At 44.7% G+C, this 17369-nt stretch overlaps 1 protein-coding gene and 1 long non-coding RNA gene across 10 annotated transcripts in view; one reads left to right on the plus strand and one right to left on the minus strand.

The window, feature by feature from the left end:
- The window catches only part of LOC125282052 (uncharacterized), a 95519-nt gene extending 83585 nt beyond the window's left edge, over window positions 1-11934 (plus strand). Inside the window, exon 4 of the long non-coding RNA XR_007189178.2 lies at window positions 11729-11934. This is a non-coding gene — a long non-coding RNA (uncharacterized LOC125282052). The remainder of the gene's footprint in view (window positions 1-11728) is intronic.
- SCHIP1 (schwannomin interacting protein 1) overlaps window positions 4464-17369 on the minus strand; it is a 144443-nt gene continuing 131537 nt past the window's right edge. For 5 of the 9 annotated variants that reach the window (XM_057316102.1, XM_057316101.1, XM_057316100.1 and 2 more), the window contains 4 exons: window positions 14043-14160; window positions 12885-13082; window positions 11836-11959; window positions 4464-9178 (listed from right to left, as the gene is read on the minus strand). In XM_057316102.1, the coding sequence (XP_057172085.1) occupies window positions 8997-9178; window positions 11836-11959; window positions 12885-13082; window positions 14043-14160 (622 nt within the window). In that variant the 3' untranslated portion in view covers window positions 4464-8996. The remainder of the gene's footprint in view (window positions 9179-11835; window positions 11960-12884; window positions 13083-14042; window positions 14161-17369) is intronic. The other 4 variants (XM_026497381.4, XM_026497384.4, XM_026497383.4 and 1 more) reach the window with 1 other exon arrangement.

The following is a 17369-nucleotide window of genomic DNA, read 5'->3' on the forward strand; positions in this document are numbered from 1 at the left end:
ATTGTAGTTCATTTCTCACTCCTGTACCGTCGAGGCAAATCCTGTAAGTGGCAGGCAGCTGTGCTCATGCAGTGAACTCAGGGACCCAGGCTCCTTCCATATTTTGGCTCTGCCACCCTCTGCGTCCTTGTGATTGCAGCTGGTGTGAGGAGAAAGAGAACACGCGAAGAACGCAAACACCTTAAAAGCCTCGGCTGGAATGAAGACACCGCACACCCACTCACATCCCATTGGTGAAAGTCGATGATGGGTCACTTCTTGACCCAAGGGGATGGCGAGTGGGAATGTAGTCCCCGTCTGTTCAGCTGCTTGTCCGGAAAAACTCTAACTGCGAACATGATGAGGAGGCGTACGTTTTGGCAGATGGCTGGTGATATCCGCCACAGGGCTGTCTATCAGAGACAGCAGAGATGATACATTCTGTGGAAGGGAAGTCACTGCAATGCAGATGAAAAGTTTGGAGAGGTGAAGGACTTAAGAAAGAGTCAACCAGTAATGGGGGACGGGCTTGAGAACGGTGAGATTAAACCTGGGTAAAAGCCAGGCCAACAAGCTCATCCCTCAGCTAAGAGGAGAGGCATCAGACATCAGGAAGAGTACAGTGCCACCGGTTAATGCCAGTGTCAAAAGGGTGGGTCCCAATAAATCAGAGCCTTTCTCTTCCAGGGAAGCCTCCCTACGTGGTTCTGTGCTGAGGGCTATAGTTACTGGAGTGGCTGAGGTTTGCCTCTACCCTCAAACAGGAAATGGAGACAAACCTGTATTTAGGAAGCAGATGACAGTCCTTGGAGGCTGTGTAATACACACACACACACACACACACACACACACACACACAGTTGTGTCAAGGAATTGATACCCATGGTCTTTAAAGAGGAAATGATAATAGATGAAAATGAGTTGGTGTTTGTCAGATTGTCCAAACCTTTCATTGTAAGGAACTTCTCTGCATTGGCCTCCCCTGGTCTTTCCTACCTGAATTAGCTTTCTGGCTCTGAAGTATCTAAACGTGATACCAAGCGACAGTTAAAGAAAAATGAGGTAATCACAGAATAAAAGCACAAGAGATGTAAGTACACACATGCTTATTGCATCACTGTTTTTAGTGGCAGAAATCTGGAAAGATACTTAATGTCTATCATTTCAGAGAATGGCTGAAGAAGGTCTTTTCCACCATACTGGGGATTACTATACAGCTATTAAAAAGTGGCTTAGATCTGGAAGGATGTCCATGGATAAAGCAGGCTGCAAAGCACTGTTTCATGTGCTCCCACCTTTGTATAAACAAACTGAAACACAAAACCTATACTTGAGTATCTGTTTGTATAAGCATGGAGGAAAGTGTGTGAGAATACATTCCGAGTTTTAACGTTGATATTTGGAAGAGAGAGGTTTTGAAGATTGGAGTTTTTAACTTCTTCCTTAAGTATCTGTTTTGTAAGTTAATGATTAATAAGCAAGAAAAAAAACCCCACAAGGGTGTTTCAAATCTCAGAAACTGGTGAAATACAGGATGCCTCCTCCATCCAGCCCCGGTCATCCACTTCTCCTTTCAGTAATTATTTATTGAGGATCCCTTGTTGCCAGGTGCTTTCACGGACATTATTTTATTCAAGCTTTGGAATAATTCCAAGAAATCTTATTTATAGGTAATAAAACAAGAGAAAACAGATCTTTAGTAACTTGCTCAGGGTCAAATCACTGGGAAGATGGTAGAGTGAGGATGTGTCCAGTCCCTCTGGTCCCCAAAGCCTGTGTGCTCTTTCTGTACTTCACTCTCCTAAAATCAGGAAGAGAGGTGGCCCTATTCCCTATTTTTTTTTAAGACTTTATTTATTTATTTGAGATAGAGACAGAGACAGCCAGCGAGAGAGGGAACACAAGCAGGGGGAGTGGGAGAGGAAGAAGCAGGCTCCCAGTGGAGGAGCCCGATGTGGGGCTCGATCCCAGGACTCCGGGATCACACCCTGAGCTGTAGGCAGACACTTAACGACAGAGAAATGCAGGCGCCCCCCTATTCCCTATTTCTGAGGTCAGGTAACCTAGCATTCTAATGAGGCCTGGTTAACTAGTAAGGGTCCTAGTTTATGAACAGAAGGGTGACCTAGAGCAGGACAGAATCCTGTTGGGAATAATCCCAGTCCTTGCTGAAAAACCTAAGGGAAAGTACTGGAAAGACCCAACCTTGAAAGAATCCCCTTGGAGGTGAGTCCCTTGGTGACACCTCCACGGGGGCGGGGAAGTACACTGGGTATAATCTTTGAGGGTCTCAGGAGGAAGAAGAACAGCTCTACTTTGGCAAAGAACTGCTTTGCGCCCGGAGGTGTGTACGGGGGCCTTTGTGTGTGTCTGCTCCCTCTTTTCCTTCTCCAGTCAGGAGCTCTCTGGTTCTGATTATGGGCTTCCAACAACTGAAGAATTGAGAGGTTTCTTCAGAACGCACTTCCAGCCAGAGATAGCATTGTTGAAGACAAAGAAAAATACTCATTTCTAACTTTTTGTGGGAATTGGCAATTCTGGCAAGGATTGAAAAAACTAGGATAGTTTCTCTTGGTGGGCTGAGCTTTCGTGTCGAGGCTTGAGGCCGTGGATGACCCAGAAGGTTTAGGTCACGCTACTGTGCTGATGTGGGCACAGGCATTTTTTGTTGCACTCTTCCTAGGTTGGCTCTCTCCGGGAGTTTCAGATTAGTAGGAATACGTTTTAATTAGACAAAAGCGTAGGTATTTTAAAAATTAAATAAAGAGAAAAGCTAAAAAAAGAATGTCTAAGGCAGTGGTTCTCAGTGTGAGTGTCACATTCAGGCCACACTCCGGACCAATTAAACCAGTATCCGTGGGGCCAGTGGTTTCTACACCTCCCCAGGCGATTTCACTGAGCAGCTGAGCCTGTCCTCAGGGCTGAGGTCACTCCGGGAGATGACTGACAGCTGGCGCATGACCCCAAGCTCCCTTGGAGAGGACCCCTCCTTGGGCCCCAGCCTTCACTCACCCGTGAGCCGCCCATACTGCTCAATAGCCAACTCGCAGAAGCCGAAACAGATTTATGGGCCGCAGTACTGTTCTGTTCCAAATGAAAATAACTGGATTGAGGCCCATAAAAAATGACTAGTGTTACAATTTTAGATTACCTATTTTGTTAAATAGAAGACTGAAAATAGGCAACTCAATCATTTAAAATAGCTATCTGGGTATTTTTAAGAAAGGGAAAGGTTGACAGTTGTCTAAACTTCTACCTTCATGTTATGTAAGTGATGAATCACTAAATTCTACATCTGAAACTAAAAATAAAATAAAATAAAATAAACTATCTTCAGATTATATCATAGACCTAATAATAATGCAACCAGGTGGTCTGTGGGTGGTTCTGGAATGTTGATTCCACATCTCTGCTTTAGTTTATCATTCTCTAATACCTGCATAGAAATTAGCTAATTTAATCAATTTTGAAACTCTACTTACTGGGGAAAATCTGTAATCTACTTTAGACTTGGCATTTTTCTTCATGAGACCAAATAGAAGTGGTTAAAAATCTGAAACATGGCAACAACTGGCCTCGGGAAAAGAGCAAACACAGCATCATTTGTTCATGTGGCAAATTTGGTAAATAGAGTTTTGATGTGGTAACAGGCTCTAACAAGACCAGGAGCTTGTAAATGGTAAAGCGCCAACATTCCGGATTGAAAAGGGGAGCACTGACAGAAGTGCTAGTTCTGATGTTGCTGAGGTTGTCTTCTTTGGATCACACTCACACACACACACACTCACACACACACACACACACATTTTCACACACACTCTCTGACACACACACTCTGACATACACACACTCTTATACTACATTCACATACTCTCACTCACACCCTCACACATACACATTGTCACACAGTCTCACACACATACACACTCTCACACACACTCTCACATACACTCACACACATACATACACTCTCACACACACACACATACACACTCTCTGACACACACATATACACTCTGACACACACACTCTGACATACACTCTCATACTACATTCACACACTCTCACACATACACACTGTCACACAGTCTCACACACACACACTCTCACACACATACACACTCACATATGCACATAAATACACACTCACACACACTGACACACACATATACACTCTGACACACACACTCTGACATACACACACTCTTATATTACATTCACACACTCACACACACTCTCACACATACACACTGTCACGCAGTCTCACACACATACACACTCTCACACACACACACACACACACACACACACCCTCCCACACCCTTCATAATCTTCCTGGCAGTTCTCTGCATTGCTTTCCTCTGGAGCACTTCATTTCTTTCACTGACAAGGGCTTCACAGTGGGGAGTTCAGTTGAGGAAGTGGGAAGAGGTTAGAAATACAGCCAGTAGCGGGCTTGCTAGTGAGCAAAAAGACATATCCTATGAAACAAAGTTTTAATTTTTATTTTACATATTTATACATAAAACTTTCCAGGAACCCTCTGAATCCAACAGAATGTTAATAGCACATCTAAAAATGAACTTCAGGTAGTCAACATTCACAAAATGTTGAAAACTGATTAAAATGTACGTATTACGGAGAGCTACAACTTCACTACGAGGCAGGCATGTATTTTCTGACTTGTCTAGATAGCACCGTCATTTACAGTTCTTCTTTAAAACTACAGTGAAGAATGAAAGTAGTCAGTGGTAAAATACTGCTCCAACTTAAAATCTCTAAACAAATAAAAATAAAGTTAAAACTACCCTCTTTGAGAACCATGACTTGTGATGGTGTCAGTACTGTACATTTTTTGTAACAATATTTTATTAAAATGCCTGATATTTAGTGGCACAGTAAAAAAATTAAAATAAATTAAGAAGCAAAGGCCAATCACTGGACGTTAAGCTTCAGACACGATCAATGACTAACACTGATATTCGGCTGATTCTGCACCACCTTTAGCAACAGCATTTTTACAACCACAGAAGCAAAAGAAATTCTAGCTTGTCCTCTGGTCGGATGGCTTCTTTCACTTTGCAGGCATTTTCTCTGCCATGTGCTTCTGCTGACTTTCCGCGTGTCTGTAAAATGAATCATGCCATTATTTAGTGCTAAGAGAAAGATCCAAGCTGCTTTCTAATCCACAGCTACAATGATCCCCCAAACTGAGGCTCAGAGTTACTCATAATGAATCCAAGAGAATTAAGAAACAGTACTTGATTCAGATGGTTTGCCCTCTTTAATTTGTATATCCCACGTGTGACTCCTTTTACTGAATAAGTCACTAGATGAACCTGAGAATGGTAGATGTTGCTCCTTTTGAGAAGAAAAAGCACTGTGTTTCTTAAAGAAAAAAAAAGAGGTAAGTATCTGGGAAAATATACCCATCAAATGTTTAGTATGTTTCTACGTGCCACGTACTGCTCCTGGAGCTGTGGCTTTGGTGGTGAGCAGACGCTGAGGTCTTCGGTTTCGTGGCACGTATATTCCAGTGGAGAGGGACAAAAAAGGAACAGATAGCCCAAGAAGGAGATAGCAGACAGAATATATGTGCTAAGCAAAAAGTCCAAACAAGGTGTGGCGATAGAAGGGAACCGCGTGACTACTCTAAACACATGCACACAGACACGAACATAACCATTCAAAAGGCTCTTGACAGACATTGAAGCCAATAATCCAGTTCTCCTCTTACAAAAGCTAATGTCTTCCTAACAATTTGTGGGGCTCTGTAGATGTCAAGCTTTTCCATGTTTGCGTGAGTCCTGCCCCCTGTATTGGTCCTAAGGGCATGACCATGGCAGTGAAGGTAAGGGTAGAGTGGGTGAGTCTTCTCAGTCATCGAGCCCTATTACGGCCTGTGAGCTCCACATTCAGCCAACCCAGCAGCTGGCCAGCGGAGACAGAGGGGGGTGAACGGCCAAGCTGATGACATCACTCGAATGTGCACTCATTAAACGTTTTCCCAGAGAGTGGTAGGGTTGACGTCTATGAAAGACAAATGTTTTGAGGGACAACTTTAGGAATTTATAAATTTGGCAAGAGAAAGCATCTAAGTCTGTGGTTTCCGGCTTTAATCAAAGGCTCAGGGGCAGTTTTTGTGTGCTGCCTAGATTTGGGTAGCCAATGACGTCAAGTTTAACTCACTGGTTTTGTGCAGAATGTCTCCTATCTATGGTATAGGGGAGACAAACCACAAATACTTTCAAGAAATAGGGAAGTGACAACAGTGTCCTTGCCACATTCAACAGCCCACAAATGATTGGTGATATGCATTAAACAATAAAGGAACTCAAGAAAAAGAGATCAGCCCTTTATTCCTAAAACAAATACGCCCTTCAGCAGACCCTGGTCATGGCCTGTTTATGTGTATAAAGCAGCCTCGATCACTTTCATCAAGGGGCTTATGGGCCTCACTTAAATTCAGCTCAAGAAATATTTTGATGCCCCCTGAGCTAGGATTCCACAGCAGCAAACTGAACTATAGTCTCTACAGCAGTTTAAAAATACGTATCTGTGTGAGTGCACACGCGTGTGCACGCACACATACAGCAAGGGGTTTTTCTGAGAGGGGAGGAAAGGACAGGAAATAGCTTCAGAAAATACTGAAAACTGGGTGTTATTTTGAGACATACATACAAGCACGAATTTCATTAACATTTTAAACAAAGAAGGGAAAGAGTTTTAGTCCATAAAACTAAAAGGTTCTCATCAACTATTTATATGAAAATCCTTATTAGCATTTGTTTGACTCAAGCCCCACAAGGACTCCTTTTTTAGCAACAATCATTACGGAGGACCTGTGCCTGGCAGGCCCTGGCCTGGGCTCTGGGGACACAACAAAGGATGAACACGGCGTGCCCCTGCTTCAGATGGAGGAGCGGGTTGTGTGCAGTGAGTAAGGAGAAACGGAAGATGATTTAGCACAATATGACAGGGCTCCACATGGAAGGAGTGCCATGTCGCCAGGAACACCGAGAAGAGGGTCCTACCCCAGTCTTGGGGGTGGGGGCGGTCAGGGAGCACTTTTCTAAAAAGGCGCTATTTAAGCCAGCGCATGTCAAATTCAGCTCTGCACTAGAATCACCTGGAGAGTTTTAAAGAAATCCGAATGCCCAGGCCACCCCACAGCATCATTAAATCAGGATCTTCGGGGCTGGGACGAGGCATCAGCAGTTATAAAGCGCCCCAGGTGATTCCAATGTGCAGGCGAAATGCAGAACCACTCGTCTGCATTGCCACCTGGAAGGGCAGACCGCCTCCTTCTCTGCTGGACAGGTAAAGGGAACAGGTGAACGGAACTTCCCAGCCGATGCTCTCAGCCTTCTGGGATCGGGCTGCACAGTTCTGACCTTGCTACCTTTAGGTATGTTTAAGGACCCTCAGAACCCCCCACGAGCAGTTACAGCTTGCAGCCAGGAGCGGACGTTGGAACTTCTCCCCCACCTGCTCCACTTTAAAGGGTTCCTCTAACACCTTTAAATTAGTAACTCCTCTCCTTTTCATCCCATGGTTCTGTCTGCCCTGTTTCCCATGATCACACCAAACCTAAGTCCTAGCTTAACACTGAGAAGAGAGAGGAGCCTCTCAGCGTCCCCTCGGTGATGAGGAACTCCAGTGCTGCGTGGAGGAGCAGAGAAAGGGTCTCTGCTGTCACAGGCAAGTCACAGAACTTACAAAAGAGTTCACATATTTTTTAGAAGATGCAGGTTTGGGTCTTAGATTTCATTAGGGATTTCCCATAATCTTAATAATAATCTTAATACCTATAAAAGTTGCTGGGGCAGTGCGCGAATGCATGGGTAGATGGCAATAATAATACACACGTGTGTGATATTTTAGATACAGGCGAATCTACTAAGAAGGTATGAGGCCTTCTGGCTTTTTGTTTTTGTTTTTTGTTAGGGGCGAGGCAATATAATATCCAAAGCGTACAACACAGAGTACTGCCCATAAGTCTTTTCTTTTTTTTTAAAGAAAAAAAGCCTAAACATAGTTCTGTAGCATTTATTTTGCTACCCAAACTATTTTTATAACACTGAATTTAGAAAAATATTTTATCCAGTGTTACGCATTGAGAAGAGGTCCTGTGGTAGGTGCTAAGTGCATTTTCCCTACATATGTTTTCAAAGCTCCTCTGGAATGGTTCTGGATCTTGGGGTTAATTCCTTATGTTACTGTGACAAGCAGTGATCTTTCTCTCCTTGGGGAGCCTTCTACTCCCTGAATCCCATTTCTGAGATTAATAACAATTATTACCTCTTGGTTTAAAGACTTCATATGTACTGTCTCAGAAAAGGTAGCAAAGTAAATATGAGATCATACGAATGCTCACAGTATTTCAGATACTTCATACACTTATGGGGATAGGCTTTTCTACAAAGAAAACGACTAAGAAATGCAAGATCTTGACTGGCCTTAGCCTCATTTCATATCCCTGGGGGTGAGGGGTGGGGAGAGGCAACATTCTTTACCTCTGTATAGAGGGGTGCTTGGAGCCAGGCCCAGCTGGAAACTCGAGTCCTGGAGTTTCCCCGGGTGAGAGCAATCTGGTGGCACTGGTGCGGTGGAAAGATGCCAGTGTGCCTGCCTTCTGGACATGGCAGATGCGAGCGAGAGCGGGTCACATAACAGCAAATGCCACTCCGTGGCACCCACCGCACGGCTGCTCGTGTGCTGGACGCGTGCCAACATGGAATGGCTTAGGGCTGACTGTCCAGGGGGACAGTCCTTCAGGAAAAAGTCCTCCTGGGCCAGAACTGACCTGATTTCGGTGGGGGTGTAAGAAATTCTAATGCACTGGGAGGGCGGTTGTGAAAAAGCAATGCATGTGTGTGTGTGTGTGTGTGTGTGTGTGTGTGTGTGTCTTAAGCAATGCATTTGGAAAGGAGGTTTAGCCACTTCCCCTCCATCTGAACAGCTGACACCCGCAGAGATGAGGTGAGTTACTCATGGAAGTAAGGGGAAGGAGCTCTCTAGGGATCGCTCTTTCCCCAGTTCTTCAACTTTGGACCCCCCTGGGCTTCCTTCCTTCTCTGGCAAGGGTGCGCGTCACTCACGGACCTGGTCAAGTCCTCGATGTCCACCAGCATGGCATCTTGCTCTGTGTGCAGCTCGTCTCGGATGAGCAGCAGCTGGACCAACTCTTCGTTCAAGCCTGGAGCAAAGACAAGGGGCCATTTAAAAACGGATAAAACTGCGTCTCAGTGACAGCGTGCCGCTATATGGACGATTATACAAGTTACTTTGGCTAAGATTTAGAATTCCTCCACTAGCCCTTCACAAGCCCAGGAGAAGTCCTCAGTGTGAGAACATGACTAGTTTGCATAATTACAGAAGTGTTGTTAGAAAGGAGTACACGAGGAAGGGTTTCCAATGACATTCACATTAAAGTGGGAAAAGAAATCGTTAGCTCTTAGGAAACAGCTTGCTAGAAAAAGCAGTATTTCGTTTTGCAGAAATGTGAGCAAAAACGTCTGGGGCATGTTAAGTTGTCCACTTTCCATCTCGAGGATGCTCCCACCCCGACAGCTGGAGGACAGCTGGAGGACAGTTGGAGGACAGTTGGAGGACAGGTGGAGGGAGCCGCCACACCTGAAATCCATCAGGCACCAGCTGGAGGAGGGGCCCCCTAGGGCCTGCAGAAGCGGCAGCCCAGTGCGGGCTGTTCTCAGGAGGATCGAAGTCCTGTCTCGACACGCGAGAGCCTGGTGTGTAAGACCTCGCAATCTCTGCATGAGTACCATGGAAGAGATCCCGAAGGGTTTATGCTGGGAATCAAACACATTTAGATCGAAACATTTCTAATCCTCCTGAAATCAGTGCACTGGGTGAATCTGGCTCCTGCTCCTGAAAAACAGGAACAAGCAAGGGGCTCTCTTATTTTTAACCCTTAGATCGAAGTTTCTAGGTCCAGACATATGGACACATGCGCCATAGCATTCATGTTAGCAGCAAGAGCTCTGGGCCCAGAAACAGAAGAAAGGAAGGAGGTGTTCAGCTAGGTCCTCCTTAGAAATGCTTTCAGAGATCCTGACTTCAAATGGTACATTGATCTGCCTTAGGTCAGACTAGTTTCTAACTTAAAAAAGGGAGGAAAAAAAATCATACGAAGAGATCTAAATTCATCTACTATTGAAAATGGCGAGATGATAATTTTAGTATTTAGAAGTCTAAGGAAGATGTTTCTGTGGCAAACTATCAGAACGCCTTTTAGGTCCTTGAAAGAATTACAGTCCTAGTAATTTACTCTCAACTAAAATTAAAATGTAGTAGAATTTTTAAAAAACCTGTGAATCTATAGTTTCTTAATTAGAATGTTCAACCCTTTCTCTTGACTTTAAAACAACACTAAACATATTAACCCTGAGTGTGTCCAATTCTATTTTTTTCAGTATGTTCTTAGGGTAGATTAAAAAAATTTTTTTTTAAATTCCAGTAGAGTTGGTTTTTATACTAGCACTCAGTAGAGGGCCCACATAGTGCATGGAAATATTTTTCCCATATGAAGTTTTTCACTTTTTACTCTGGAAATTTTCCAACTGATACAAAAGTAAAGAGGCTGATTTAATGAATCCCCATGCCCCATGCATCCAACCAGCTTCAAAAATGATCAGCTCATGGCCAATCTTGACGCATCTCTCTCTCCTTCTCCTACCAGATTATTTTAAAGCAAATTTCAGACATCGTATCATTTCATCTGTAAATGTTTCAGTATGTATCTTTAAAGACAAGGCTCTTTTTTTTAAGTTAACATAACCACAATACCTTCATCATACCTAACAAACAAATAAATAAATCCTTTTTTTTTTTTTTTTTTTTAAGAGAGAACGTGCAAGTTGTGGGGAGTGGGGAGTCACAGAGGGAGAGGGAAAGAGAGAATCTCAAGCCAACTCCATGCATGGAGCCTGACGCTGGGCTCGATCTCACAACCCTGAGATCATGACCTGAGCTGAAACCAAGAGTCAGATGATTAACTGACTGAGCCACTCAGGTGCCCCATAAATAAATCTTTCATGAAACATTCAGTCCATGTACAGATTCCTTGGTTGGCTCGTAAGTGCTTTTCTATCATTACTTTGTGTGAATGCATCTGGTTGGCATGTGTCTTAGGTGCTCTGTAATCTCTAAGTCCACAGGATTTTACAGAATCATATGTTCCAGAGCTTGGAGGGCACAGGGGTTCAGCTGGACTGACCACACTGCCCAAGGGAGCATATTCCATGTTCTCTCTCTCATCTAGCCGAACAACTGGCTGCCCTTCTCTGCAAAATCAGCCACCTCAAGTGAGCGCCACTCAGCTGCCACCTGCTCAGCACGTTTCTGTTAGAGGCTCTTCTTTATTCTGGGGAGAAAAGGCCCATAATTTGTCATCCTGTAATTGTCACGTATCTGTCATACATATTTTCCCCGCCTGGAGTTCCACAAAATAAGTGGGATCTGATTTGACGACCTAAAATGAATAGATATACAAGTAAAGTTGAGGGTATAATTGCATAATTAATGACATGTAACTACCAAATTGTAGTCTAAAAACAGATGTCGTGAGCCAAATACACACCAGGCATTGTGCTAGGCGCTGGGGGTTTGAGATGAATAAAAAGGACCTATCACCTCTGTGAACCTTGAATAATTCTCGATCTTTCTGAACATTTTACAGTAAAAAAAACAAAAACAGAGCCTTGTGATTTTCTTCCTTCTCTCGCAGCACGCAGGAGGAACCCAAGGACACGGACAAAGGAAGTGAATCAAGGAGGCAGTACTATCCCACGACACTTCACATTCGACACCCACTTGAGCGCCCTGTGCACTTACTTTCTATCTGGGAATGGAGATCATTGACTATGACTTGTAGCTGCCCTAGAGTCATGTCCCGCAGGTCGGTGGGCTTTAAACTTCTTTTCATCAGGCATTCGCTTATATGAGGCATGTGTGGCAGCTGAAGATACAGAGGGAAGAAACGGAGGTGTGACCCGAGCAGCCAGGGCACTGAGCACAAGACCCACCTTTCTCCCGACAGACCCGCTCTCACCCACTTCCGTTCAGGGTCTGTGCTCCAGAGCCTTCCCGGTCTGCCCTTCCCAGTGCGAGCTCCCTGCCCCCCAGCCTCACACACCATGTTGTCCAAAACCCTACTGGCATCAAAATGCTACATTAATCAAATCCAAAGCTCTCAGACTGGTCTTGAACACAGGCTGTGACAATGGTGAGTCAATGATCACGTCCACAAATGAATGACCAGGGAGCTCCAGGAATACCAACGACATGGATAAAATTAATAATATCCGCCCTTTATTAGTTTGTACCACGCTACCAGCACTGTGCTGTGTGCTTTGCATGCTTTGTTCACTGAATTCTCACAATCATGCTTTCACACGGGTGTTACTCTTCCCATTTTGTAGATGACAAAACTGAGACCTCAGTAACTTGCCCAGAGCCCCACAGCAAGTTAACGGCAGACGTGAACTTCAAAGCCCAGGACCTTATCCACTGTGCCGTACCGTCTTCACTGAAAGGTGGGAACGAGCGCTAAGGCAACAGTGAGTTTGCCATAACCAGTAGGCTCTAAACTGATGTTGCTTTAATGACATTAAGATATTCCCCTGACAGCTAATTATGCCTCTAAGAAATACAGTACATATGAATCAAGAACAGAGTTCATTTTCGTGTAATCTGTTGCTTATGTGTCTGAGTGATGCAGTAGGAAGGAAAAAGAAACGAACTTAAATATTTCTCAATGACAGTACTTTTTATAAATTGCCTCGTAGAAACCCAAGTTTGCATAACTCTGGGAAAGAACTGGGACCGCGTCAACCATTTGCAGCCACCAAACACTCGCTGGCATTTCAGTGTCTGCTGCTTACGAGATCAGCGACGGGAGACTTTTTCCTGTTCTGTTTTTCCACTTCTACTTGCATTTTGGCCATTGGTTTGGCCATGGCGAGGGCCATTTTGGCTTCAGCTTGCAATTTCTTTTGCCTTGTGAGGAAATCCATGTCATCCAGGGATTCGGATTCCTCTTCAGTAGTGTCTCTATCAGAATAGGAAGAACTCTGTTTGCTCTGTGAAGGGAAAAAGAGCAGCCCTGAGCTTTCTGTGTCAGGCGCCATCTTTGGAGATGGGCTAGAGCAGTCCCTGGGCCCTCCCAGAGTGGCTGAGAGAGTCCCCTCCATCAACGCGACTCGCCACTTGATTTGGTCTGTATGAATCTCAAATAACATCAAAGCAGATGGTTTATTTCTTCAGTGCCAAGAACAGACCCTGATTTTAGCAGAGTCACATAATAATAGGGAGAATCTACTTATGACAAACTTGAGACATTCCTTTGATTTTTGGTTTTAAACTTTCCTAAAGTGATCAGACACAGCAAAATATTTAACCCAGAGCTAAGGCAGCATGTTGTTCTCTGGAGTGGACAGGATCTCTGGTATCCAATGAAGTTCTGACATTGCCCTACACTCAGGGACCAACACAGTTTCCTGTTGGTTGGTCTTGGGAAAGAAAGGTGATACAGACTTCACAGAGAGTAAAGGATTCCAGCAATTAGCTCCCAGGATCATTAAGCCATCCTTTGTACTGTGTGTGCAAGGAATGAGTAAGGAATGTTTTACACACGTTATCTTGCTGGTTTCTCTGAACAACGTCTCTGGGTGCTAGCCCCCCCCCCGTCCTCACCCGGATCCCCGCCCCTGCCTTTTAAAACGTGTCCCACTGCTGGTCTGCACTTCATATTTCTAAGCCCAGTGGAGAAGGGCTGGTATCCAGCATGATTCTCTGGGGGCATATGTGATTTCTCTCATGGTTTAATACGAAAGTAGTTGCTAACTTTAACAGGGCTCGTGTCTCCTTGCTGTATCATAGCTTTGATTCTTCATTGTCAAATTATTGGCACATGCTATGTCAAGAAATGGCAAGAGACATTTTTTTCATCTCTGCCATGTTTTTTTCCTGACTAACAACAAAAAAAGAAGCTAAGTGACCAGGAAAGCACACACACAGAGCTTTGGTGGCTTTGGACTCACCATGGGAGACAAGGGGGTGTCCAAGCTGGTTTCAGTCTTACTGTCATCAGCGTCGCTGTCCTTGTCACTGCCGCTGTCGTTGACGAAGCATATCTGCAGGTTCATCCCACTCTGCAGCCTGCGCAGAAGCACACAGGACACCGGTTCTGCTCAGCCATTGGTTACCGTGGGCGCGTTACAACTGCCTGGCTTTGTTAACGGAAAGCAGTTTGAGGCGTTCCTCGCATGGAGAAGTGAGTGACCGATGTCACTCCCAACTTACAAATGATAACTTTTACTAAAGGACAATGATGATAACTTAGTTCATAAGTTGACAAATGATAAAACGATAACTTCTGTGAATATTATTTTTTTCACACCGATTTCACCTTAAGTGAAAGATAATTTAAGGCCACAATACCAAACACATGGCTGGTGCAGAATAAACCGTGTGGGGTCACTGAGTTTACATTCCTGTTGATAGAGGTGAATGGGGTCCTCAGCCTGCTGTCACCTAGTGCCCTGTCCCACGGGGACAATTCAAAGAAGCTCGTCAGAGCCAGCCTCCCAGGGCCACAGCCCTCTGAAGAAAGACTCCTTTTTTTCTCCCCAAATAGACAGAACAGGGTTGTCTGAAGGAAAACTATGCTTTCAGCAAGTTGCCAAAAGCCAACCAAGGGAGCTCATTTATGTCATTAAAAAAAAAAATACGCCACAGGTTCACCCTAGAGAAACTGAAGGAAACCCCGGACCCGTCGGAAAGGCACAACCTCGCAACACAGCAGACGGCCTGCAGCACGAAGAGCCTCAGAGGTGGAGGCTCCTCGGAGCTCATTATGTTGGTGGTGAGTCCTGGAGCTCCACGGGCGATGGTGCTGGAGAGGGGCCAGGGGGTCACCCGGCTGTGTGCCTGCTCCACGCGACGGTGGACCACGGATACAACTCTCGGGCCTAACCTTTTTTTTGAAATGGAACACATTTCAATACTGTTTGGCTACAAAGAGTTTTAAGGAAGTAATTTTTCAAGCATCCCTCGTCGTCCCAGTCTGTGTGTCAGCTTAGAAGAAAAGGCAAAGGCCGCTCCCCAGCAGCAAGGGAGCAGAAGGGGACGAGTGGAAGCCAGGTTTAGGAAGCCAACACCGAATTGCTCTGGCATTATTACCGTCACAGGGAGAGACGCAAAGAGCAACTCGTCTGATAGTTGACATTAGTATCCTTCTTTATTCCAATGGGTAGGGACGCTTTGTATAAATTGCTCAGATGACGCACATGCAGTGATTCTTTGACAACCATAGGGCATCCGGAAGAAGACAATCCACCGATTTAACACAGGCACCGTCACTGTTACGTGTATGTACTGCCACCTATTGGTAACTTCTGGAATTACTGAAAATCCACTAAGGAGAGGTAGCCTTCCCCCCAGCAGGCCGCTCCTTTCTGCGCCCAGGCAGCCTTCCTGTTCAGACGAGGAGCCAAGCCCTCAGCAGGCACGGAAGGCACAGGCTCTGCCTGAACAGCTCAGGGTGCTTGGAGTCCGTCGGGCTTAGGTTCTGAATCCTCACTTCTTCCTCTGGGCCCATTACTTAACCTCTATGAACCTCAGTTTCCTTATCAGGAAAATGGGGTGAATAATTCTGTGTTTTGTAGGAAGGATGAAAATATTTCGGAGCTAGGCACAGGGCAGGTGCTCTGTACGTACTCACAGCCCTTCTCTACTTTCTGAAAGCCCAGACAGAGGAATACAGAATTTTAAAGGTGGTGTGACTTTGTAAAGGAACCTCTCAAGCCACTTACTTGAATACATCGCCTGGCCTTGAGTACTTCTGACAGAGTGTCCTCGAGCTGTCTTAAACTCTTAGGCAGCTTGGACTTCTACTGAGCTAGAATTTATCTCCTTTTAATTTTCTTCCATTGCAATTGTTTTTTTTCCTGGAGAAATCTAATATGTTCAGGTTACCCTTTGATCCCACATAAATTAAGTTTTAAAACTAATTATCTGTAGTTTGTCAACCACCCCCTCCAATCAACCCATTTTTAATGTAAAACTCAAGATATATGGATTAGGAAATAGTGGGAAGTAAAACTGCAAATTTAAAAAATCACATTAAAAGCATATTTTAAAATTAAAAAGGCATGAAGTTAAACCTAATTTGAATCTAGGAGTATGTAACATTTTCTATTTACTGAACTGCTAAAGTCTTGAAGTGTCTGGCCACTGGATGCACAGGTTACAAAAAAATAATAATAATAACCCACGATACCATTAGAAAATAAGGTTAAAACACCCAGGGATATATATTTTCATTCTGAAGAAAGTCTGATCATAAGTTTTGTCATTCTGCCCCCAACTGACCTTTGTGCTAAGGATCAACTCAGACCTCAACAACCAAACCATACAGCATTTCTAACTCAGGGAAGGCAAAGAAAAAAAAAAGAAGGGAAAGATTTAGTAGTCAGAATGAAACGAAAAAAAACACCTCAGGTAGAAATTCAGAAAATCGCCTTAGTACCACATTAGCACCGTGGGAAACTGAGCAGGACTTCTTACTGGGTGAGACTTACAATTCCTTATAGCGGTAATCACCAAGAATGTTACTCTCAGGAAAAGGAAATTATATGACATAACAGCTAATGGTTCAGAGGGGATTTTAGTAAAGACATCTTAAAATGGACTCAGGTTTCAAGAAGGATTTGTTTGCCTTTAGCCTTTAAGCAGGTTTTAAGATGAAGACGGCTTTGGGGAAACTCAGTCACAGATCTCAAGCAGCAGCCTGGCTGGGGGTTGAGGGGGGCCACCTGGTGCTCTCGAAGGCCTCTGTGTCACAGGGTCAAGAAATGATAACCCCTGTTCTGAGCCCCTTCCCCGACCCTGGGGAAGCACGGCTGCTCTGAGGCTCACTCCTGCAACCTGGAGTCCCCGGCCTCTGTCCCTCACACTGCAGCGCCCCCCCCACACCCGCCTCACTTAGAACCAGGCTACGCAGTCTTGCAAAATCCAAGCTGCCAGGGGTCTAATTTGCCTGGATCTCTCAAGCATCATCAGAGGTGAAAACGAAACACGATCCTCATTTTTTAATTAGCGATATAATTTAAGGTATCCAATTCAAGGTTGCTTGATGTTTTGAGTGGCATTTAGCAAACTGTTCACGCAAAAGGCTGCTTGACGTCTGCCTTGCCTGTCGATAGTAAGGCTGAAAGGTCTGTGTCCTGGTTATCCCGGAAACCTCCTTATGGACCACGAAGCAGTGAAAAACCACACTGCAGCCCGGAGTTACTGACAGGGAGCCCTGGGACCTGAACAGAGGGTGTTCTGGATGGAGAACGGTCAGAAATACGAAGACACGAGAC

The sequence above is a fragment of the Ursus arctos genome, unplaced genomic scaffold, assembly GCF_023065955.2.
Source record: "Ursus arctos isolate Adak ecotype North America unplaced genomic scaffold, UrsArc2.0 scaffold_20, whole genome shotgun sequence".
In the NCBI taxonomy this organism is placed as follows: domain Eukaryota; kingdom Metazoa; phylum Chordata; class Mammalia; order Carnivora; family Ursidae; genus Ursus; species Ursus arctos.